General features: G+C 43.0%; 1 protein-coding gene across 1 annotated transcript; it reads right to left on the bottom strand.

The window, feature by feature from the left end:
• Positions 1-23,238: 23,238 nt before the first annotated feature.
• Positions 23,239-25,604, bottom strand: DIRAS3 (DIRAS family GTPase 3). The gene is made up of 2 exons (XM_020896177.2): positions 25,432-25,604; positions 23,239-24,671 (listed from the first exon to the last, which is right to left on the bottom strand). The coding sequence occupies exon 2, from the start codon at positions 24,604-24,606 to the stop codon at positions 23,905-23,907; it is 702 nt and encodes a 233-aa protein (XP_020751836.2). The 5' UTR covers positions 24,607-24,671; positions 25,432-25,604; the 3' UTR covers positions 23,239-23,904.
• Between the last annotated feature and the right edge of the window lie 325 nt (positions 25,605-25,929).

Raw genomic sequence — 25,929 nt, 5'->3', positions numbered from 1 at the left:
CCGACTAACAGTTGGGCTCAGATCACTTCTGGGACTCCCCGAGGAAGCTAGCGGGGCAAAGCACAGGGCGAACCTCAGCACACCTTGGTTCTGCCTGTGATCAGCTCACCCCACAGCCTCAGATCCTTCTGAACAGCACAGAGAAAGAAACAACAGAGCTTGACCCTTTCCCATACGCTTTTAAGGAAGACTTTTGGTGACTTTGATCTCTTTTACTTTGACTTCTTTTACAAAGTTAAATTCAACCATCTTCTCAGCGCTCCATCAGGGTCATGGCCTTTGCAGAGGGGCTGACCTCAGTGATTCACTGCACTATACAGCTGTTAAGAGAGACTGGCTGAATGGATGAAGGGCAGGGACTTAATGCAAGTTTATGACCTGCACTTACCGGTAACTCTTCCTTCAGGAGGAATAAGTGCAGTTCCAGATAGGGGAATGGAGTTCAATGAGTTACCCAAACCTGCTGGCATCTGTTAGGCATACCCGGAGCTTGTCAGTATAGCTGAGGCATCCATGGCCATCCAAGTTATTGCAGACTGGTTAAAACTCCATCTGGAGTGACTGAACACAATTTGTTCCTGTAAGAAGCTGGGGGACACTGGCTGCTCAGGGTCATGTGTCACTACTTAGGGTCACTACTTAGCATGCCAGAATCTCCTTCCTTATCGGAATTAACCAAACAAATTGCTTTACGAACTTAGAATGGCTGGTACATTTACACTGTATGTATCTATCTTTTCTGTCTAGACTGGCCAAGGATCCCCCAGGTGAGTCAAATTATGCCCTGGGTACCACTTCTGGGGGTGCCCTTCCTCAATTCCCTTAAGTGTAAGCTTTGCAACCATGCTGCCCCTAGAACTCAAAGATTGGTTTCTCAGAAGCTGTCCTAAAAGTCATGGGAATTACATTATCACAGTCTAATTTTACATTGCTTTGTCCCCACCTTAATCAAGGATGAAACTCAAACTCTCTTGATAAATACTTATATTTCTTCTGTCTGTTCTTGAATTTCACCTCTAGCAGCACAATACAAATATACGCTAGCTATCCCTCAAACTATGGCTTCAATTCTGAAGACCAACAAAACAGTGGTTCTATTTCCTTATTCATAACTGTGGTCTCCAAGGGGCTTGGAATGGCTTTGAATACTTTTTTTTTTAAACAGTAAACACTCTGGGCCCACAGAACACTCAGCTGAGCATATCAAGTATGTTCTAAGAGGCAAGGGGCAGGGACAAGCAGCATAATGTTTTTGAGATTCATCCATGTTATAAAAAGCATCATTGCATTTTTATTGTATGTATGTACCTCAGTTTGAACACAGGAAAAGCAAGGGAATTTCAGAATTCCTTCTGCTTCACTGACTACACTAGAGCCTTTGACTGTGTTTGTTGTGCTCACAACAACTTATGGAAAATTCTCAAAGAGATGCAAATACCAGACCACCTTACCTGCCTCCTGAGAAACCTGTATGCAGGTCAAGAAGCAACAGTTAGAACCAGACATGAAACAACAGACTGGTTCAAAATTGAGAAAGGAGTATGTCAAGGCTGTATACTGTCACCTGGATTATTTAACTTATATGCAGAGTACATCATGTGAAACACTGGGCCGGATGAAGCACAAGCTGGAATCAAGATTGCCAGGAGAAATATCAATAATCTCAGACATACAGATGACATCACTCTAATGGCAGAAAGTGAAGAAGAACTAAAAACCTCTTGATGAAGGCGAAAGAAGAGAGTAAAAGAGCTGACCTAAAACCAACATTCAAAAACCAAAGATTATGGAATCTAGTCCCAGCACTTCATGGCAAATACATGGGGAAACAATGGAAACAGTGAGAGACTTTATTTTCTTGGGCTCCAGAATCACTATGGATGGTGATTGCAGCCATGAAATTAAAAGACACTTGCCGACTGAAGAAAAGCTATGACAAACCTAGACAGTGTATTAAAAAGCAGAGACATTACTTTGCTGACAAAGGCCCGTCTAGTCAAAGATATGATTTTACCAGTAGTCATGTATGGATATGAGAGTTGGGCCATAAAGAAGACTGGGTGCCAAAGAATTGATGCTTTCAAACTGTGGTGTTGGAGAAGATTCTTGAGAGACTCTTGGACTGCAAGGAGATCCAACCAGTCAATCCTAAAGGAAATCAACCCTGAATATTCTCTGGAAGGACTGATGCTGAAGCTCTAATACTTTGGCCACCTGATGCAAAGAGCAGACTCATTGGAAAAGACCCTGATGCTGGGCAAGATAGAAAGCAGGAGATGGGGATGACAGAGGATGATATGGTTAGATGGCATCACCAACTCAATGGACATGAGTGTGAGCAAGCTCTAAGAGATGGCGAAGGACAGGAAAGCCTGGTGTGCTGTAGTCCAGGGGTCGCAAAGAGTCGAATACAACTGAGTGAACAACAGCAGCAACAACCACAGTTTGATTATCCATTCACTAACAAATATCTTGTCCTTGCTTCTTCATTTTGGCTATTATAGATAAAGCTGCTATGAATATTCACGTACAAGTGTATGTGTTTCATGTTTCTTGGATATTTACCTGGAAGTAGAATTGCTGGGTCATATGATTAATTTATGTTTAACATTTTTAAAAACTGTTTTCCATAGTAGCTGTACCATTTAAAAACCAGCCATGTATGCCAGTTTCTCCACATCTTCCCCAGAATTTGTTATTATCACATTTTTAATTTTAGCAATTTTGGTAGGAGTATGTAATATCTCATTATGGCTTTATATTTCCCCAGTGGCTAATGATGCTGAACATCTTTTTATGTGATTATCTGCCATCTGTATATCTTGATAAATGTCTATTCGTATCTTTTGTTCATTTTCTAATTGGGATTTTTTTTACATGTGGAGGTTTTAGCATTCCTTACATATTATTCGTAGGAATACTTTGTCCAATAGGGGATTTACAAATACTTTCTTCCAGTCTGCATACTTATCTCTTCATCTTTTTAATAGAGTTGTTCACGAAGTAAATTATTTTCATTTTCTTGGTGATGAAAATATTTGAATTGTTCCTTTATAGATGATGTATTTACTCTCAAGTCTAAAAATTGTTCACCTGGTCCTAGGTTCCAAAGATTTTCTATTTTTCTCTCTGAAAGTTCTATAGTTTTGCATTTTCCATTTGAGTCCATGATTCATTTTGCACTAATATGTTTTTATAAGGTATGGGGTTTAGGCTCTTTTTTTTTTTTTGCCTATAGATGTCTGTTAATCAGCTCAGCTTGCCATAGCAAAATATCATAGGCTGGGAGGTTTCAGCAACAGAATTTTCCACAGTTCTGAACTCTAGAAGCATGAGATCAGGGTTGGGTTCTTGGTGAAGGCCACTCTCCCCCTGGCTTGCGGAGAGCTCCCTTCTTGCTGGATACTCACATAGAGAAGGGAGGTGTGAGAGAAAGGGAGAGAAATTTGATATATCTCCTCCTTTTTTCTAATATGCCTTAGGACTCTAACCTTAGGATCTCATTTAACCTTAAACACCTCCTCAAAGCCCTATCTTCCAAATACAGTCACCTTAGGGATTAGAGTTTCAACATATGAATTTGTGGGAGTGTGAGGCAGACACTATTCATTCATAACATCCTGTCACTCCAGGACCACTTGTTGAAAAGTTTCTTCTTAAATTGTTTGTGCCCCTTTGGCAAAAATCACCTGGGCATATGTTGCAGGTCAGTTTCCGGGCTCTCTGTTCTGCCCCCTTGATTTGTGTGCCTCTCTCTCTCTACCAATGCCACACTGCCTTGATTACTGTAACTATTAAGCCTTAACATTGACAACTCTTTATTCATACTTTATCTTCTTCTTAAAAATTATTTTGGCCATTCTAGCACATTTCCTTTCTCGTGTAAATTTTAGAATAAGCTTATCTATGTCTACCAAACCGTGCTAGGATTTTAATAGACATTGCATTAGGTCTACAGATCACCTGACTCTTACAGGGTGGCTCTTCCACAGTCACTTGGCTAATATATCCACAGGCCTCGAGAGGACATGGAATGCTGTGCAGAAGCAGGGCCAAAGGGGCAGGTAGCCTAGGACAAGTTAGTGCGCCTTTATCAGTAGCAATTCTGCTTTGGGCTGAAGGCAATTGGGACTGACTGTATCCATATCCTTGTTTCTTACTATGAGTTCTTGCCAGAGTCCCAGACAAAAAATTCACAGAGTATGAATCTGAGTCTTCCCTGGGGCCTGGCAATTCTAAACTTTGGAACCAATCTAGCCTCACGGACAATCTCCAAATACCAGCAACCTTACTTCACTTTGCCGACAAAGGTCCGTCTGGTCAAGGCTGTGGTTTTTCCAGTGGTCATGTATGGGTGCGAGAGTTGGACTGTGAAGAAAGCTGAGCACCAAAAAATTGATGCTTTTGAACTGTGGGTGTTGGAGAAGACTCTTGAGAGTCCCTTGAACTGCAAGGAGATCCAAACAGTCCATCCTGAAGGAGATCAGTCCTGGGTGTTCATTGGAAGGACTGATGCTGAAGCTGAAACTCCAATACTTTGGCCACCTCATGCGAAGAGTTGACTCATTGGAAAAGACCCTGATGGTGCGAGGGATTGGGGGCAAGAGGAGAAGGGGATGACAGAGGATGAGATGGCTGGATGGCATCACCGACTCGATGGGCATGAGTTTGAGTAGACTCTGGGGGTTTGTGATGGACAGGGAGGGCTGGCGTGCAGAGATTCATGGGGTCGCAAAGAGTCAGAAATGACTGAGTGACTGAACTGAACTGAGGCTGCCAAGTTTGATGAAAGCAACAAACAAAACAAGCCTGGGCAAATGGACTCTCTCTTTCTTATTAGCTATGATTTAGACTCAGTGCCTCTGTGGAGCCCTGTGGTCCCAATGAACTGAACTGGAAAAATATTCAGGACTCTTTGCCCCTTTAGCTTTAAGTCTAGGCTGGGGACTGCCTCAGAGACAGAGGAAGCCGCCCCTCCCCTGAGCCCTTCCACTGGTGCCCTTGCAGTATCTACTTGACCTTCTCCGGACACAGATACCCCTTCCTTAGCCCTGCAGGAAAAAAGAAGAGTTCCACAGCCAAATCCAGAAGGCAAAAAGGGAAAAGCCACAGCGACACCATGGCATTTGAGTTCCAGCATTGTTTCTTTGGTTAATTTTTTAATCATTTTCCTTATTAGCCTGCAAGCTCAGTCCCAGCCCTGTAGCTGTTTTCCAGAGCCTTGATTCCAATCAGCGCGGCCTGGAGGTGGAGCTGGAGCCGTGGGGGAGGGTAGCCTCAGTCTCTCCCTGGAGGCTGCCTTTCCCCAAGCTCTTCCTAACTGCGCAGCTGAATCTGTTTGCCTGTATTGGTGCAGAAATTGAGTTTCATAAATCATCATGCAGTTCACGTGGACGCTAACATCAGATAAACTGCCTGACAACCTAGCTGTAACAAATCATTGCTTGTTGCTATGCTGCTTCTCAGAGCTCGGAGAGAAAGATTCCATGGTGCAGTAACAACCGGTTATGTGTCCCAGGGGCAGCCGAAGCCGTGGCTTCAGCCTTTCAGTGCCTTTGCTCATGTTGCTGCCTTCTTTTCAGAAGAGACCCCTCTACCCACCACCAAATCCAGCTCAGTTGCCTTCCCTGGAGTCTCCCTGCTCCCCACCCCCAAACCCCCACCCCTCGGCCGCCGCTCCTGCAGCAAAAGCATCATGAATCATCCACACCTCCCGTTGCCCTAACAGTTCTCTTCTCTTATTGTTCTTCTAGCATGATTGGTTTTGTTCCTTATTAGATGGTAAGCTGTGGGCAGTGGGGAGCCAGGGAATGTTTCTGAGCCGGCAGAAACCTAACCAGATTTGTGTTTCCATCAGATGACTGACGGTAATGGAGCATGAGATAGTTGGGAGAAAAATCTGAGGCTGAGTCACCGGGGAGGTGGTTCTGACAATGCAAGGGATGATGGGGGTGGATTCGGCGTGGGGGTAGTCAGAATAGAGAATATTGACTTTAATTCCAATGTGTGGTACGTTTTACCTGAAACATGCGATTTAGATCTCTCCATCAGCAAAACAAGGAAGGGACTGCTGATGGATTAAATGGGATCCAGCTTGTGCCGCACCTCACCTGGAGCCTGGCGTTTGGTCATAGCAGTCACCTCTCTTCCTCCTACTGCAGCAGTGTTCTGGGCTCTCATCGTGGGGTGGGGTGGGGGGCGGGTGAAGAGTGATGTAGAAGCCAAAAGAATGACCTAAATGGAGGTGGATGGATGGATGGCCTTCCCGCTCCTGCACCTCAGCGGTGTAATATATCTACTCACCCAAGATTTGAATTTCAAACATGGACAACAAGAGGCCGAATTTCTACACTAAAGAAGGTTGTTAAAATTCACAGAGCAGAGAAGCTCTTTAATAGACAAGATTCATGATGGCCTTTTCACAAGGAAGCAGAAGATTTATCACAAGCACGGGTTCTAATGTACGTTGTGTCCGATGCCCTCCCTCCTTAGGACAGAGAGGAGGAGACACACCAAGGGCATTCAGCCGGGTGCTCCCTATGAGCACTTCCCATGTCCGTTGTTCATGGCTACTTGAAGCCAGGGAAGGCCAGAATCAAGTCATGCTGACCATCAGAAATTTGTTTATGCTCTGAGAAGCTTTGCTTTTTTAATGTTACACCTGTAGCTTGGAAGTAATCATATGTTTCTTGTCTACCCTACAGGTTTTTGCTCAGATCGAGGCAAGGGAAAGGGAGTTATGACCTGGTGTTAGAATCTACCCTAAGCCAATCCATTGACTACAGAGAGTTCTTTTAGAAATACTAACCTGAGTCTGTGGCTTAAGCTGTAAAACAGCCTTCTACTGCCCTTACACAAGTCCACAATCTTCAGCATGGCTACAGGTCCCAGGATGCTCTGGCCCTACTTGTCTGCCAGCCTCAACCTGTGCCACATCCTCCTCGGCTCTTGGCACTCCAGCTGCACCAGCCTTCTTTTCAGTTCCCTTAAGATACCACACTCTTCCTGAAGTTCTAGGTCTTTAAACACACTGTTCCCCTGCCTGGAAGATTCTTGCTCCTCATCTTCACTTGGTTGGCTCTCATCCTCCTTCTAGGATTCAAATGAAAAAAAGAACTTCAGTCATTTGGATCACAAATATTTACTTAGTACTTACTGTGTGTCGAGCACTGACTTTTCTTTTATATTTATTTATTTGACTGGGTCAGGTTTTAGTTGCAGCACATGGGCCTGCTGCATGTGGGATCTTAGTTCCCTGACCAGGAATTGAACCTGTGTCATCTGCATTGCATTTGGATTCTTAACCACTGGACCATAAGGGAAGTCCCAGGCACTGTTTTAGATGATGGGGACAGTAGTGGATAAAAGGCAGAGCCCTAGATCCTGTTTACCTTATAAACTAGCACTGGGGGGAAGAGGAAACAAGCAAGCAATGAATGGACAAGATAATTTTGGTGATTGTTGGAAAGACAAAAAAGCGGTAGGGACCTCAAGGCTCTCTGGAGAGTAGTGGTTGGGTGGAAGAGGTCTCTATAGGTTGACTGGATCACCTCTTAGTGACTGGAGCTGTGACACTGAGAAAAAGGATACAGCAGAGAGAGCCAGCAGCAAGTGCAAAGGTCCTGAGGCAGGACAAGCTTTGTAAAGTCAAGAGGAAAAAGGCTTATTCCTAGGGCACAGTGATGGAGATAGACAGGTATACCATTGGTCAGAGAGGTAAGTGGGCAGATCACCTAGAGCATTATAAGCCATGGGTAAGGGCCTCAGATTTTCAGTTTAAATGTAAGTCACTGGGGCATTTTAATTTATGTTCACATTTTTAAAAGATTACTCTTGATGATATGGAGAATGGGTAGTAGATATGACAGAGAGAAAACATGGAAGGAAAACCTTTGGAGACTCCTGCAGTAGGCAAGGTGGACATGGTGATGGTTCAAGAAAGGGTAATATTGGTGGAATTGAATAAAACTGGGGTTTATTTTACAATAAGAGCCTGTATATCTTTCTCATGGATTGGACATTAGGGGTGAAGAAAACCGGTGAGAATACAGAAAGTAAGGAGAAATACACCTGGGGAGAAATAAAGATTTCAGTGTCTGATATGCCAAGTCTTATGGAAGACTTCCTTGATCTCCAGTTAGGGATCAGGTTAGAGCTTTTTACTGGTCACTCTGACAGCAACCCATAGTTCTTGTAACACTCCTAACATTTATCACTTGTCAGTATTTGTTCAAAAAAATTTCCTCCACTAGACCTGAGGGGAGGGACCCACCTGTCTTGTTTAACCTTGTTTTTCCAATGTTTTGCACAGTGCCTCATAAATAGTTGTAGCTTATAATGTGATGTAATGATATTAACAACACTTAAAGAGCAGTGTCACTGTGTTAGATACTGTTCTGAGTACATCATATGTATTAATTCATTTGACTTTCACAACAATCCCCTGAAATGAATACTATCACATTCATTCGACAGATAGGTAAACTAAGGCAGAGAGAGTCAACTTGCCCAGCTAGCAAATGCCAATAAATGAAGAGAGTTATTCATTACAAACGACACCTTATTCATGCTGCAAGCCAACACCATGAGGTATGATTGTGTTTCCACCGTCAGTTTGAGGCCAGGCATGCATGCTAAGTCTCTCTAGTTGTGTTCAACTCTTTGAGACCCCATGGACTGTAGCCTATCAGGCTCTTCTGTCCATGGGATTCTCCAGGCAAGAATACTGGAGTGGGTTGACATGCCCTCCTCCAGGAGAAAGTCCTAACTCTGGGACTGAATTTGTGTCTCTTGTATCTCCTGCATTGCAGACAGGTTCTTTACCACTAACGCCACTGGGAAGCCCCAATTTGAGGCTGGCGAGACATATAAATCTGCTGACAGAGTAAATCATGGGAAGCAGAGTCAGCGGGCTTTGGAACATTCAGAGGCTAATTGAGAAAAAGCTGTAATTGTGAAGACAGCATAGTACAGTGGTTGAGGGCACTCACTTTGGGCCCAGACTGGCTTGGTTTGAAACACACCTCTACAACTCACCAGCTGTGTGACAACTTCACGAAATTGGGTTGGCCAAAGAGTTCCTTTGGGTTTTTCCTGTAACATTTCATCAAAAACCCAAATGAACATTTTGGTCAACCCGATACTTAACGCCTGTGCGACTCAGTTCCCCCACCTGTAAACCCCGGCACTATTAGTAGTACCTGTCATCATTTGGAACAAATGTGATGATATCGGTAGGGCACTTAGCATAGTGTAGCTATTATGGGAAGGAACTATAATTTGCCTATGGGAAATGTCAAAACACCAGGATTCCCTGCTCCCCTCAATCTTTCCCAAAGGGCATTCGTCCTGGATTAGGATGTTAGGATTAAAGATTCAGTGGGGTTAGAATGGACAGTAAACTGATTCACCCCCTCTTCTTCATCATACAGATAAACTGGGGCATGCTAGGAGGATGAGTAGGATGAGATGGACAAAACCCTGGGAGTCCCTTGGACTTCTGTGTGTTAGAGATTTTAAAAAGACATGTACTTTCCAGAGCTAGAAAAATCAGATATCATTATGATTGGAAAAAAAAATTCTCCCCAATCATTTCTAAGACAACCTCTCAATTTTCTGTGATTTGAGGGTCAAAGAGCAAGGATTATTAGAGTGATCACTTACATTCTGAGTTTATTCACCCATCAATCAAAAAAAAAAAAAAAAAAAAACCAGGAAAGCTTGGGCATCTCTGATTTTCTTTTTCTTTTGTTCTTTCTTTCAGTCTCCTGGCAGAGGGGTTAATGACAAATGAATTGGTCAAATCCCAGCTCATCAGAAAGAGACAGACCAGGGCTAAAAATGTGTGGTAATCAGGCCCCAAATCATCAGGATTGCCTATGCTGAAGTGGACTTAAAAATAAGTGTCTGAAAAGCCAGTCCTCCCATTTCTTTATAAAGAGCTTTCTTCAAGTTGTATTCCTTTCTGTCCAGCAATGGTCGATGACGTCAATTTCATTTCTACACCAGCGACATAAACAGTTCCTTATCAATCACTTGGGCCACTGCACAAACCTGGCTTCAAGAAAGAACTGTCCTGATCTGACACATGATCCAAGTCAAAATATTTGAAATCCAATTTGAAACTGTGGTCTGGCATAACCAACACAATTCAAGGCTAGATATTTAAAAGCTGATGCAGAATGTACAATCCACTGGCAGAACATTTGACCAGGGCTGGTGGATATGCAAATTGTTGCAGTCTTTCCAAAAAGCAATTTAGAAATACAGATCAAGAACCTTAAGAATGCTCAGACTCCTTAACCCAGTAATTTCAGTCATAGGCATTAAACCTGAGGAAATACTCGGAGACAAGGGGTAAGGTCAATGTACAAGGTTGTTACCTAGAGCACTATCTGCAACTACAAAAGCAAAGTAGGAACCAAAGAAAATATCCAACAATAGCAAATTACTTTTTATGCCATATTTCAATCAACCAAATACACGGTTGTTTAAAGAAATGTTTAATAGAAGGGGAAAAACATTCCAAATGTGACCATGGTGGGGAGGAGAGGGGAATGCAGGATTCCAAGCAACATAATTCCAATTTGTTTAATCAATTCTATTTATCTATCTATCCACCACATGCGATCTCTCAATCCACCTAGAGAATAATGCCTAGAAAAAGGCCTGGCAGTAAATAAATATATTAATGGTAGTTACCTTGGAGTATTAGTGTCATGGGTGTTTTTCATCTTTACACTTCTCTGCATGTTCTAAGTTTTCTATAGTGAGCGTGTGCATGCCTGCTGCGTGCTCCGTCAAGCATTGCTCTTTGCAACCCCAGGGAGTGCAACCCACCAGGCTTCTCTGTCCATGGAATTTTCCAGGCAAGAATACTGGAGTGGTTGCCATGTCCTACTCCAAGGATCTTCCTGAGCCCAGAATCAAACTCAAGTCTCTTGAATTTCCTGCACTGGTGGGCATAATCTTTACCACTGTGCCACCTGGGAAACCCATAGTGAGTACATGCTACTTTAAATGCGAAAGAGAGTTATAAAGAATACCAATTGCAGAAACAAGCTAACCCTAACTCTTCTTTTAAGGAAAGATCAAAGAATCATTGGGGTCCTACCTTTATTTCCCTGCCTTCATTCTCCCTCTCCTTCAGCTCTTCTGCTGTGTCATTTTTTCTAAACAATTCTTTTTATTACATACCTTGTGCTTTAAAAGATTCTCTAGCTCTTCACTACGTGTGTGTGTGTGTGCCCGCGCGCGCCATCTCTGCGCCAGGTTGGAGAAGGCACTGGCACCCCACTCCAGTACTCTCGCCTGGAAAATCCCATGGACAGAGGAGCCTGGTGGGCTGCAGTCCATGGGGTCGTGAAGAGTCGGACATGACTGAGCGACTTCACTTTCACTTTTCACTTTCACGCACTGGAGAAGGAAATGGCAACCCACTCCAGTGTTCTTGCCTGGAGAATCCCAGGGACGGGGGAGCCTGGTGGGCTGCCGTCTACGGGGTCGCACAGAGTCGGACACGACTGAAGCGACTTAGCAGCAGCAGCAGCTGTGCCAGGTCGGCCCCGTGCTCTCCCCCTCCCTTCCCATTACACTCCACATATTGCCTGCAGCAGTCTCGTACGCTCCTACCTGCAAGTTTCTTCTCCTTGGCCCGCTCCATTGCAGAAGGCCCGGTGCACGTCCAACGTTCTCTTCTTACTTAATCAGGTTGCTTTCTGCCACATAGAGCAAACCAAAGGCTGAGATGCCGAACTTTGCACCAAAGGGCTCATCCACAAGGCAGCCAAACAAAAAGATGGGAGAACAACTCTCAAACCAGCCTCCCCTGAAATGAGGGACTGGGGGTATTTACGGGATAAAGCTGAGGCGTGGGAAACATGGGAAAAGGTGATTGGAAATTAGCAAGTGATGTAATCCTTGTTCTGCGCAGGCGCAACTATGCTACAGGCGTCTTGATAGGCTAAAGAGTCAAGAAATAGAGACATTAGCACGTTCTGAGCATGGAGTTTTGGGCCCTCTGATGTCAAAAAGTCATGGGCAAACACTTGTACAAGCCCAATTGGAGGACTGGTGGTCCTAAGTAGCCTTAACTGGCTTGAACTTAAACTGGACACAGCTGGTTCCAAGTTCTTGACAAACAACTTGGACAACTTGTTTAAGCTACTTGATGCTTGGAGTACATGCAAAGTTTTTGTAGCAACAGTTAATGCAAGCTTGCTTGGTGAAGACAGGTACAGATTTAGTTGATCTGACCAATGATTACCTTGATCTCACTCTCAGAGATTTTCACTTGTCTCCCGGTTGGGAGCACGTGTTCTAGAGATTTAGGCAAATGCCTTAATTCCTCCTTGCTTTAGTTTTCCCATGTGAATAATGAGAACTGTATTGATAATAATAACCTGCAACCTATACTATTGGTCGTCAAGATCAAAAGACCTAACACATGTCTAAGGCTTAGAAGAGTGTCTAGCATAATATAAGAGTTCAAGAAATGTTCCTTATTCATGTTAGAGGCTGTAAATTCCTTAAAGACAGGGTCCTAATTTCATCCCACTTTATAATTCCCACAGGACTTAGCATCTTGCTTTGTCTCTGGCTGGGTACTCAACGAATATTTGTTGGGTAAATGTGTGACTGAATGACAGTTATATGAGCCTTTCTGACCATACCCCTCACCCTTCCGGGCACCCTGTGACTAAATTGTCCCCCATCAATCATGTGGTCAGTATCAGTGCTCATTATGCACACAGCCTGTGCAGTAGCTGTTCAACTCGCCACCAGATTTCTGCTCCTAAAGCATTTGGGGGCAGAGGGGTTGATGGTTGATACCCTGCTCCCAGGTTTCTACTCTCTTCAGATTTTTCCATTGCAAGTTGCAGAATAGCTACCTAATATTTTCCAATCTTACTAATTTTCCTGGCCACAGCCTAAAGAAAATTGCATTAAGCCTCTCGCATTAGCCCACACATTGTACTATCGCAAATGAACCTCAGGAACTGTGGAGTGGACTGCAGGGGGACCACCTACACAATTCATTTGCAAATTAGAGAAAAATAAATAAATGAAGGCAAAATATAACCAGTTTATTTACATAACCATTGTGTACTGGGCACTGCGATAACAGCTTCCTGCATTATCCTGCGGAAAAATGTTCTAGGCACTTAGAAGCTGTGTGATCATAGTCAAATCACACTCTAAGCCTTGGCTGCTTTCCCCAGGCCACTTCTGCCCTGCCCGGATACCTCTCCTATTCTCTGACCCACCTGTTAATTGCCTACTAGAAAACTGCTTACAAGTGCAAAGTGGAGTTAATTATTTCCTACCCTGGACCACTCACTACCCACTCAGCTGACCAAGGCAGAAATCTGGGTACACCCTCCCTCCCTTTTTTTCCCCTCACATATAATTCATTGCAAAATCATTTCAACTCTACCATGCTACACTTGCCATCCAGATTTACAGCCATGACTTCAGTTCAGGCCTCTTTCATGCTTTATGGTAACAACCTCCCAGCTGGGCCCCCACCCCAAACCGCTCTCAGCCTTTCTAGTCTAGTTTCCTCATTACAACCCATCATCCCTCCAAAATAAAAGAGTGACCTTGTCACTCTCCAGCTTTTAAGCCCTCACTGGCTCTCCATGAACTCCATCAGATGCCATCTGGCCCCTGCTTCTCTCTCATGCTTTATCTCCATCCATCAGTTCCTCCCCTGCATACTCTGGACTTTTTATGCTACATGAGAGGTTCTCAAAACATGATTCAAGGACCCCCTTTCAAGGGGCCTGAGGTCAAAGCTATTTTCATAATAATGCTAAGACATTATTTGCTTTATTCACTTTCACTCTCTCAAGAGAATTCAGTGATTGTTTTCCCAAAGCTCCATAATGGGCCATATTCTAACAGATTGAATGAAAAAGCAGGTATAAAGAGCCAGCTATCTTCTATTAAGCTTGACAAGAGGTTTGCAAAAATGTAACTATGTCAGCTTCTCATTAAATGTTTTTTGTTTTGGAAAATGCATTTATTAGTCATCAAAGATATACTAGCTATGTTTATTTAAACTAAAACTATTTTCAATTAATAAGCACATTAAAATTTTTTTCATTTTAACTCAGTATTTTGCAATAAATATCCAGAGATATGACCCACATAAACAAAATCTTTTGAGGATCCTGAATAGTTTTTAACATCATAAAGGGTTTCCAGCACCTGAAAGTTTGAGAACCACAGCACTAGCCCAGTGGAACCACCCAGAGTATTCCAAAGTGTCAGCTAACGAGTGACACCATTGATTTGAATCCATTCTCTCCCCATTCTGTCAGCTGTTCCTGAACTTGAGGGTGCCCAGTGGTGTACTGGTAAATCTTCAACAACTGGTTCTTCAGACAGACCAAGACCTAATCTATAGCATTTAGCAATTTCCAGGGTGTAAATACTCTGTGGGCTTCCCCAGTGGCTCAGAAGGCGAAGAACCTGCCTGCAATGCAGGAGACCTGGGTTCAATCCCTGGGTTGGGAAGATCTGCTGGAGAAGGGAAAGGTAACCCACTCCAACATTCTTGCCTGGAGAATTCCATGGACAGAGGAGTCTGGCAGGCTACAGTCCATGGAAAATACTTCTGTGGTGACCATTTTCAAGCTATCAACGTGACATCACTGAAGAGTGTTGGAAAGGACAACACAGTAGCTCATGCTGTAGAGTATTTCAGCTGTACAAATACAGTCACCATAACCCAAGAGCACAGATAATAGTAATCTGTAGTAAAATACCTAGGAATTATAGTGATGAATTTGGGGTATTTCGAGTTTGAGTATATTTGTTTTAAATATAATTAAACATAATTGTGGCTTTATATAATCTAATTTTTCACAATGGCTGCATTTAGCAACCAGCTCACAAAATTCCTGAATATTTAACAGTTGGCTCTGGTGCCTTAGAATTAACTTTCAGCGTTTGACAATTTCAGATGCTCAGGCTTTACTCCAAAATTACTCGCTCCCCAGGGTGGGGCCCAGGCTTTTGCATTTTTACATTTGAGATCCCCAGCTATCGTCAAGCCAGGGAGAGTCATTTGTACATTCTTCCCTTCATTAAGGACCTGTGTTGTGTCTGACACTGTTTCAAGGTGCCAGAAAGATAAAACTGAATAAAATAAAATCTCTGCTCTTGAAGAGTTGATGTTCAAGTGGAGGAGACAGTGCATAAACACAGAAGCAGAAATTATACACCATACATGAAGCTGGCAAAAACTCTTTGAAGAAAATTGGGTAGGGAATGGAAAGCAATGCAGGTGCAGTGGGTAGTGAAAAGTCTGAGGCAAGGGCACATGGGGTGGACTTGAGGAACAATGAGGGGGGCAGGCTGGGTGGAGCACAGGGGCAAGAGGTGAGTGAAAGGAGGTGAGATCCAAGGAAGGCAGGACTGAGCACAGAAGTGGGCAGGGGCGGTCAGGCTGAGGGGCTCCAGCCTTCTCTAGAGCTCCTATCCCAGAGCTCCTATCCCAGCATCCACCCTTACAGAAGACCCAGGGTTTGCCCTGCTATATTCCAAGTTGTCCACATTCCTACCAGACTACGCACTCTTTTAGAGCAGGGACAGTCTATTTCCCAGGGTTTGGTGTAGTGTATCATACATCATACAAACTTCATAAATATTTGTGCTAGAGAAAAAAATTACAGCGACAAACCAGCATTTATCTGGCTCAGCTTTGACCAGCTCAGATCCCTGGGACTGAAAAACAGAAGTGCCAAGGGTGTAGACTGTGGCATTAGGTGGGCTTGAGTTTGACTCTTACTCTTGGAAACAAGTTAATTTACTATCATCCAGTGTCCTCTAGTATACACTGCAGAGGAAAATTACATACAATTATGTTTTTTGTCCTATGCTTAACAAAATGTCCTGACTGTGTTATCTAAAAAATTCCCCGACAGTCTTGGTCCCCTCATCCTGGTTTTTTTTCCTTCATATCCCTTATCACCGAGGTTATATTACATAATATTTATGTATTTGCTCATTGTCTCCTCTCTCTACTCTCCATCCCACTAGAATGTATGTTTCATGAGGGCAAGAGTTCAGTCTGCTGCATTCATCTCTGTATTCTCTGCACCAAGAAAGTCCTCAGTACCTAACAGGCCCCCAGTAAATATTTGATGGGTGGGTATTGATGGATGGATGAATAGGTGGATGTATAGGGATAGATGGATAGATGGATAGATAGATAAAATTTGATGCTTGGATAAATGAAGGGATGGTTAGATAGGCATGTGGAGAGCTCAATAAATGTTGGTTAGTATTAATTTCATATTTTTTCAATTCCTTCCCTTTGGATTAGGAGCCCCATTGGGTGGCTCACTTGTACTTGCTTGTATCGTGAGCCTGTTTCCATTTTTCATCCGTGGCACCTGCCATGGCCTCCTCAAGCTCCTGGCCTAACATCATGCATCAGTTCCAAGGCCTTTTGGTGATACCATCCTCCCCGCTGTGTTCTGGGGAGGCAAGAAGTCTACTTGAGAATTTTATTTCTTATTCTGCCAGGAAATTTTTCAGTTTGTTACTAGAACCTGACATCCCAGAAGTTTCTCTGCCTCATACCTGATGAAGCCAACCTCAAACTGACAAGTTTCCCAGCAACAATGGGATAATTGCACTTCAAAGCATATATTTAGCTCTTGTTTTCAATCTGTACAGAAAAGATGGTTGATGACTTTGACTTAAGAACAAAACCCTACCTTCAGATTTGTTTGACTGGTGCTCTCCCTTGAGAGAGTGAATTTAGGAATAGAACATGGAGCTATGCTCTTGGTTATAGTGATTAGGAGATTTTGGAATTCGGCAAATCTAGGCTTGAATCCTTGTTCTGCCCCTTACTAGCTCTGTGCCCTGGGAAGATAACTTAACCTTTATGAGCCTCAGTTTCCTTTATAAAATATTGCTTCCTCTCTTAATATGCATTTATTTAGCACCTATTAAGTTCCAAGCATTGTGCTAGACTTTAGAAGTACCACCAGTGAGCAAAAGTCACACATGGCCTCATGCTCACAAACTTATACTTTCTCTGGTTGCAAAACCACTTAACAAATAACAATGCAAAGGGGAAGGACATGGTGTGATGGGAAGCTGCAATGGGATATAACCTCGCCAGGACAGTCAGAGAAGGTTAACTGGGACAGTAAGGGTTAAACTGAGTCAGGCAAAGAAAAGATGTGGTGAGTGGGTTACAAGGAAAGAGGAAAAAGTTTGAGGTTTTATTGAGCTATGGTTTAGAACCAGAGATGAAGATTCTGCTTTCATAAAATATTTGGTGAGATTCTTGGAATGTCATGCCACTTTGGAGACAAAGCACACAGCATCTGAGACAAGGCAATTACCCCAACTTCTGCATGAAATCTTGATGTTTTCTAGCATTGGGAACAGCATCATGTGAACTTGGTTTTGGACCTTTATATATTTTGGAGATTAATCCCTTATTGGACTTATCATTTGTAAGTACTTTTCTCCATTCAGTAGGCTATCTTTTTCTTATTGATGGTTTCCTTTGCTGTGCAAAACCTTTAAGTTTAATTAGGTCCCATTTGTTTATTTTTGCTTTTGTTTTCTTTGCCTGAGGAGACAGAGCCAAAAAAAATATTGCTGAGATTTATGTCAAACAGTGTTCTGCTTATCTTTTCTTCTAGGAGTTTTATGGTTTCTGGTCTTACATTTAGGTCTTTAATCAACTTTGAGTTTATTTTTGTTTATGGTATGAGAAAAATGTTCTAATTTCATTCTCCTACATGTAGATGTCCAGTTTTCCCAGTACTACTTATTAAAGAGACTGTCTTTTCTCCCTTGTATATTTTTGCCTCCTTTGTCATAGATTAATTGACCATAAGTGCGTGAGTTTATTTCTGGGCTCTCTATACCATTTCATTGATCTATGTGTATGTTTTGTGCCAACAATTTTTAATTAATTGTCAATATTAAAAATTGTGAGATTCCCCACAAATATCAGAAAACAAATTTATAACACTGGGGTCCATATCTCCCAGTAGAACTGGACAGAGGCAGTTCCCTATGCAAGGGCATAATCTTCCCACATATTACCATCTAGACTGCCTTCTTGCCCTCCGTGGACCTTGAGTTTGAGGTCCTCTCATTTCAAAGATGAACTGCAGTCCACAGAAGTTTCCAGAGGTGGCTAGCTGGTTAAGAACAGCAGAGCTAATATCATAGTTAGTATCTTAAGGAGTGCTTCTACCAGCAGGATAGGAGGCATTTTTCACTCAGGTGGGCATTTTCAAGCAATAATTCCAAACATGTGATGAACTGCCTTGTCCTCAAACAGCCTGGCCTCATAGCACTGCTTAATTCACATTTAAATTACACTGGGAACAAATACATTGCACAATGTTCAGCTCCAGGTTGCAGAGAAAAACATACTAATAGAGCTCTGCAATTACCAGTAATTTTTCTCTGAATCCTTCTCTTTCTCTCCCACTCAGGATTAATGATTGCCTTCACAAAGAGTCCACATGAGCTTTCAGAGCTAAAGGAGTAAACAGGAGGACATGCATTAACGTGGCGAGCTGGTTACCTCCCACGCCTGAATATAGAGCTTTTAGAAATGGAATTTTTTAGATGTGCTTCTCCTACAAATATCAGGTGAACATAATCTCCAAGGCCGTGGGTGTTGGGTGGAATGACATTCACATCAGTCATGGAGTAAATATCCAGGAGCATTAAAGAGGGAAGAAAACATCAGTCCAATTTCTTTGAGAGGCAGAGGACTTACTATGTGCCTAGGGTTTGTGCACGATGCTTTCACAGGTTTCAGTTTATTTCCTTTGCACAACTCACAAGGTTGTGAACAGAAAAAAAAAAAAAGCAAGGAAGGAAAGACACAATATTAAACCTACCTTTTTTGATTTGGGGTTCATTTTGGTGATATCAGGTATATCTGCGGGAGAATCCCAGCCCCAGTGATCCCAGTGTGTGAGCTCAGGTTAATTATTTAATGGTTCTGAGCCTCCTCTGGTCCTCGTCTGTTAAATGCCCTATGCTAGGTACACAATAATATATATTTTTTCCTTTCAGTTAGCTTATGTGGTTTCCTAACTGGGGTTACTAATATTGAATACAATATAAAAAGCACTGGGGCTGGTATTCGAAAATTTGGATTCTAGTTCCTACTCTGTCCTTTTCTGCTAAGACTCATAAGGAAATTATCTGGCTTTTTTCAATAATTAGAAAAACAACATTGCACATGGCAATATAATTCAAAATGTATTAAAGGTTATAAAATGAAAAGTGGGTCTTCTTCCCCATTAAGCAGTCATTGCCTTTCTTGGAGGCAATGCCTATTAACATTTACTTGAATATCCTTCTAGAAGAGTTTTCTACTATGCATATACAATTATACACACACACTCTAACCCTCAAATGGAAGCAGGCTTAAAATAAGCCTTGGAGATATTGTGTGTTGGCCCGTATCACCTCATTATTATTTTAATGTAGCTAAGCCCATATTGATAGTCATTTAGGTAATTTCCAGTCTTCTGTTAATAATAGTAATAGCTAATATTTATGGATTGTTTGGAATGTGCCAGGCACTATTCTAAGTACTTTGTATGTATTAACTCATTTAATATAACCATCCTGAATAGAAGCTATTATCATCATCCCCATTTCACATCTGAGGACAATGATGCCCAGAGGACTTGCCCCTCAGACTCACAATAAATAGCAGAGGTAGAATGAACAATGCTATAACACATCTTCGTCTGCGTAGTTTTGTGCACATTTGTCAGAATAGCTAGCAAATGATGGCTCTTAACAGCAGTAGTGTAATCAAACTGCATTTTTGAAAGATCAATATGATAGCAGGGTGGAGAATGGACTCATCTTCTGGCACCTGTCACACTCCGCTGTGCATTTCCCTGCCCCCCAACCCCATCTCCCTTGTTAGATTATGAGCTTCTTAAAGGTAGGGATGCTGTACCCCAGGGATCGGCACTGGGCCAGGATATTGCTGACCCTTAATAACATGTGTGAATAATTATTTAAAAAAAATAAGGAAGCCTTCAAAGGTAATGATAGTTGGTATTTGGGCAGGGTTTTAAATGGTGAATAAAATTTTGATGGACAGAAAATGGAAGAAAATTGTTCTTCTTTGTATGAAGAAACTACAAAGGAATGACCACATAGGATGTTCAAGGAAACAGAAAACTGCCCAGGTTGTCTGGGGAAAGGGTCCATGGTGTGATATGCTCTCAGAGAAGACTGGAAAGGAAACTTGGAGGCAGACATGGGGGATTACCTGAGGGACATTACCCTGAGGGAAAGAACAGAGCATCTATGAAGGCACCCATGTAGACCCATGATACTGGTGTCAGTTAAATTTTTTGAATCTCAGTTTATAAAATTGCATTTATCTCCATACTAGGTTTCTTCACTTTCCAGCATCATAATAGATGACAGATTTGTCAGTATCAGTAGCCTGAAAAAACATCATATCAGTGCAGTGGGCATGTTTTCAGTTTTCATTTATTTTAATCCTCACCAACTTCCTGAATTCACTGGCTAACATATTTATTTTTCTGAGTTCTGGGCCTGTGGGTCCAGGTTTATAGATGTAGCTTATAGATGTTCAATTCACATTCATTTATATGCAAACATACCTCTCAGTGGATTTTGTTACATTTCTGTTAATATTGAATTTCATGAAGTTATGTAGATATCTGACAACACATATTACTTTAAATACATGCTAACGTTTTTCGACACTTGATTGTTGATCCTAGCTAATATATGCAGTACGATTCAAATTAGAAATTAGTTCTGCTAACCACTCTTACTATGTATCAGCACTGCCCAAGAGGAATATAACATGAGCCAAATATGAGCCACAAATACGATTTAAAATTTTCCACTAGTCACACTTTAAAAAACAAAAAGAAATACAAAGTTAGTATGTTTCATTTCATCCACTGTATCTAAAATATTATCTCAACATGTAATAAACATTAAAATTATGAGATATTCTACTTCCATTCTTTTCATAATAATGTATGGTATACTTACAATACACCTCACTTTGGATTAGCCATATTTCAAGTGCAGAAGTTACATAAAGCTAGAGGCTACTATATTGGATAGTGCAAAAACTAGAAGCTATAGGTTCCAGCTTCTTTGAATAACACTATTAGCTGGAAGAGCTGTTAGACTGGTTTACATCGTCCCTGCTCCAAGGTAACAATGTAAAGCTTCTTTCAAGCTTGTAATTATTTTGGGGAGAGATCTACTAAGTCTCTAGGCATAAAAGATTCCAACCATGTAATTTCTTCAGGGAAAAGTTATCCAACACCTCATATTCTCTTTATTTCTAAACCATCATGTGTGTTTTGTAATAGTCAATTTGCTTCTTTGCTTCCCTTCAGGATTCTAGGGAGGCTCTGAGAAAGCTTCCTTTTCCAAATCTGTATAGCACAAATAGAGAACAGAAAAGTCAACTCACTTGTCCTTGGACTAGTCATCTTAGAATGGAAATACATTGTGGTGGTTAAAAGCACCAAATATGCAGCAGAACACCTGGGTTCAAATGTTGGCTCTGTTGGTTACTGGTTTTATAACATTTATCAACCTGCAAAATGGGCATAACAGTATCTGCTTCAATGGATTGTGATGAGGATTAAATAGTATAATGTAGAACAATGACATGTACAAAAATTATATAAGTATTTGCTCTAATGTGATGTAGAAACAATGCCATATAGACTGTATAAATATTTACTACATTTAAAAATATTTTTACTTACCATTGCTAACATTAAATCTCCTCCTTTCCCTTTCTAAAGTGTAGTATTTGTCACTTAGTAATGCCTTTGCTTCTCTACAAAGAAAAACAATGAGTGCAACACATTTTTTCAAGGAGAATTCACCTGAAAAGTAGCCAAGATAGAGTGTTTTCTTTTATAAATGGAATTAATTCATTAGGGATGTTACCTAAGAAATATTATTTTTAAAATAGAATACATAAAAAGCAATATGGCAGAACCACTTAGGTATCTTCTAGTGGTTGAGAATTGATTTGAAAGTGAATAGGAAAAATTTTAAATAACTGTCTATTTAAAAGGAGCCACTGAATGAATTTTCTAAGCTCAAAATTTTGACTCTACTATGTGATAGATGTTTGATTCCTTCTCAATGATGTGCTTCTCCCCTCAAAATCAAGTTATGAGAAGGCATTTTGTAAACATTTAAGTTGTTTAATAAATATTTATCCAATAAGAGATATTTTATGGAGAAAAATCACCAGATTTAGAGCCTCCCCACTTCTCTTTAACTGAAAAAAGAAAAACACTTGAAAACAAGGGTATGTATAGATACATATTCCCTCACTCAAAAAAAATGTTCAAATATAAAATGAATCTTTAAAAAAAAACTTCCTTAGAAATTTCTGATTTCAAATCCCACCTGTTTCTCCCCTTACCTTCCATCCCACTCCCCACTCCTATTTCCAGTACTTTTTTTCTTAAACTGGGGTATAACTGCTTTCCAATGGTGTGCTAGTTCTGCTATACAAAAAAGTGAATCAGCTAAATGTATACACATGTCCCTTCCCTCTTACACCTCCCTTCTCCCCAGTTCCACCACTCTAGGTCGCCGTAGATCACCGAGCTAAGCTTCTCGCACTATATACCAGGTTCCCACTAGCTATCTGTTTTACACATGGTAGTGTATGTATGTCAAGCCCAATCTTCAGTTCATCCCACCCTCCCCTTCCCTAACCCCCGTGTCCATCTGACCGGTCTGTCTGTCTGCATCTCTATTCCTGTCCTGCAAATAGGTTCATCAGTACCGTTTTTCTAGATTTCACATATATGCCTTAATATACAATATTTGTTTTTATCTTTCTGACTTACTTCACTCTGTGTAACAGACTCTAGGTTCATCCACTATCCAGTAGTTCTTGAGGAAAGACTTTTGAGGCAGAGTTTGCTTTTCACCACCCACCTCCAAGACAGCAGCAAAATGGGCAAGTACGCCTGGAGTTCTTCCTGAATCAGCCCAGGAAAGGTGACGGATTTAAACTAGCTCTGCATTGCAGGGACCCATGAACCACCCCCACCCACAACTGGCTAATTTCAAGAGGGCATGGGCTTCCATGTGTAAAATTTTTATTAGAAATCTTCACCAGTTGTGACTGGCAATGGGTAATTTTTGTTGTTGTTCAATGAAAAAGAAATTACTACAGCTGACTGCATGCAGGAAAAGCTTTATTAAGTCATGGAACTGTTATAATTTTTTTAAACAGGGATATAGAATACTAAAACATTTTTAAATGACTTAGGAAACAACTGGCACATATATAGTAAGCAAGATCTACTTTAACAATTCTCTCTTCTCCCACCACCCTCAATGCTCAACTATAGGACATTCATTTATTTATCATGTTTAGTATTTCTGTCTCACAGCCATCTGTCAGAGCTTTTGCTGAAAAAACATGATTTTTAACAATTAAATACACAATGGGGAGCTATGATTAGACACTTACAGAGCTTGAAATGTTTAAGAATAAGACACAATAATAGGATTACAAGAAGAGCAGTGGTATCTTTCAATTCATCTTGCTATTTCCAGTCTCTTTTTCAAACATTAATCTCTCAAGTCCACCCAAGTCCCATCCTTGAAAGGCATCCTTTTTTCCTCTCCTCCTCCAACGTCCATTACTTTAACAATTCGAGTTCTCTCGCCTGGGGAAAAGGAAAGTGATTAACCCACAAGAAACAATTATTGACCTCTAATTATTACAACCCAAATCACAGCACAAAAGCCAGTGAGGATAGGCGACAGAGCACAAGGGGACAGTCCATGTTTTCGGCACACTGAAGAAGAAGCGGGGTCGCGATCTTTAAGGCTCAGGGTTCACATGACGATGCACTTGCCCAGCAGCTTCTCGGCGGTCTTCGGGATCTGGGACTTCTTCGGCGGCGCCTGGGTGCCGGCAGGGGCCGCGGCGGCGGCGGGCTTCTTCTCGAAATTAATCAGCAACTGGAACAGCTCCTGGACGTTGATATTCATCTTGGCCGAGGTCTCCAAGAAGGCGCAATTCCACTCGCACGCATAGGCAGCACCTTCCTTCTCACTCACCTCCCGACGGCTCTCATCGCACTTGTTGCCCACCAGGATGACGGGGCACTTTTGCGGGTTGTTACCTTTGAGTTGACGGATCAGCTCATAGAGCGGCTTCAGCTCCTCCAGGGTTTGCTTCCTGGTGATAGAATAAACCAGGATGAAGGCATGACCCCTGGCAATGGCAAGGCGCTGCAGGCCCCGGTAGCGGCGGCCACCGGTGGTGTCGGTGATGTGCAGCGCGCCCGCCTTGTGGCTGCAGCCTAGCGCCTGGCGATAGGTATCTTCGATGGTCGGCAGGTACGCCTCACGGAAGTTGCCGCGCACCCACCTTTGCACCAGCGCGCTCTTGCCCACGCCGGCCGAGCCGAGCACCACCACGCGGAAATCTCTGCTCCTTCTCTGGGGCAGGCAGGTGCGGATGACGATCACGGTCGGCAGGGGCCGCAGCCGCTTCATCAGGCGTTCCTTGAGGCCGAAGCAGGAGTTGCCCATCGTCAGGTATTAGCTGAGAGGTGCGTGCACGGCTTCTCTGGCACTTGGCCCGCAGTGAGGGACACCTACAGAGGAGGAGAGAAGAGAGGATGTGTGAGCGGTGGGAGTCTAGCTCCGAATGGTGTCTCGTCGCAGCGACGGGCCCACTTTTCCCTGGGGACGTGGGGGCGGGGAGGCGGGGGGTGGGGTCTGCCTCATCTCGCTCGCTAACCCCGCCCCCCTCACTCCTCCCACTTCCCTCCTCCCTCCTCCACGCTCTGCGGCGAGCTGTCTCCCTGCCCACCCCAGGAGCCCACCAAAGGCAGTGCGGGTAGGGAGGAGGGCAGGAGCGCCCCGAGCCTCTTCTTCCAGTGATACCTGTTTGCTGCCTTCGCGTTGGCTACACACCTATTTTTATTTTATTTTATCATGCCACACTACAGAATACCGCAATAATGGACAGCTTGCCAACCCTTAAAACATGCACATCCGAGCAATGTTAGCAAACATATTCACCCTAAATAAGCCCTTGCTGTTTTCTTTCCTGCTGTATCAAAAATTATGCGCATCTCTGACAAGGATCGATCACTGCGGGCAAGGGTAGGTTGCCGCAGACACCGCGATCCAGGGTGTGGTCACGGAGGACAGTGGTGGGGGCGCCCAGGAAGCCCACAGGGACCAGGATTCGTAACGCTAACAGAGACCCCCTAACCTGCAGCAACTGTCCCCAGGTACCCGCTTCCCTGATAACATGCCCATTGCTTTCCACCCCGCGATAATCCAGGCTGGTTCGCTCGCTACACCTTGCGTTTGAGTGCCCGAGAAAAGGCGAACGATAGCTTTTACCTCTTTCGGAGGTGGGAACCTCGCGGCAAATTCGCTCCTTGCCCAGGTGGCTTTGGCCGCGGCCGCAGTGGCGGCAAGTAATTGCGCAACCAAGCTCCCAGCTGCAGCCGGCAACCAGCACGCTCGGAGGCTCCGGGCGAAATGCTCCAACCGACAGTGGGACTGAGATTGGTTAGCTAGAGCCAGGGGGCGCAGACTGGGAGACTCCACTTGCACCGCTCACGGAGGGGGGATTGGGTTGTGAGGGGCTGACCGAGTCAGACGCGCCCCCGGCAGTCTCCCCGGCGTCCCCCACACAGGTACCCACAGCCCAGGCAGGGGCGGGGGTGGGAGGCGGCCCTGTGTTCACAAGTGCCCGCCCACTGAGGGGGGTCCGCTTACCCCACTGGCGATGCAGGCATTTCTCACCTACTGCGATCCAAACCACTTCTTCACTTTTTGCTCTCTGCAGGTTTAGCCTTTCCCAACCCTCGCCACCTTTTCTTCACTGCAGGAAGG

This window comes from Odocoileus virginianus, chromosome 5, assembly GCF_023699985.2.
Source record: "Odocoileus virginianus isolate 20LAN1187 ecotype Illinois chromosome 5, Ovbor_1.2, whole genome shotgun sequence".
Classification (NCBI taxonomy): domain Eukaryota; kingdom Metazoa; phylum Chordata; class Mammalia; order Artiodactyla; family Cervidae; genus Odocoileus; species Odocoileus virginianus.
Note: the sequence above shows the minus strand (reverse complement) of the source record. Positions and strands in the feature narration are given on the sequence as shown.

Bases quoted from the DNA above. Each gene is read 5' to 3' on its own strand.
- DIRAS3 (XM_020896177.2), bottom strand. From the start codon at position 24,606: ATGGGCAACTCCTGCTTCGGCCTCAAGGAACGCCTGATGAAGCGGCTG.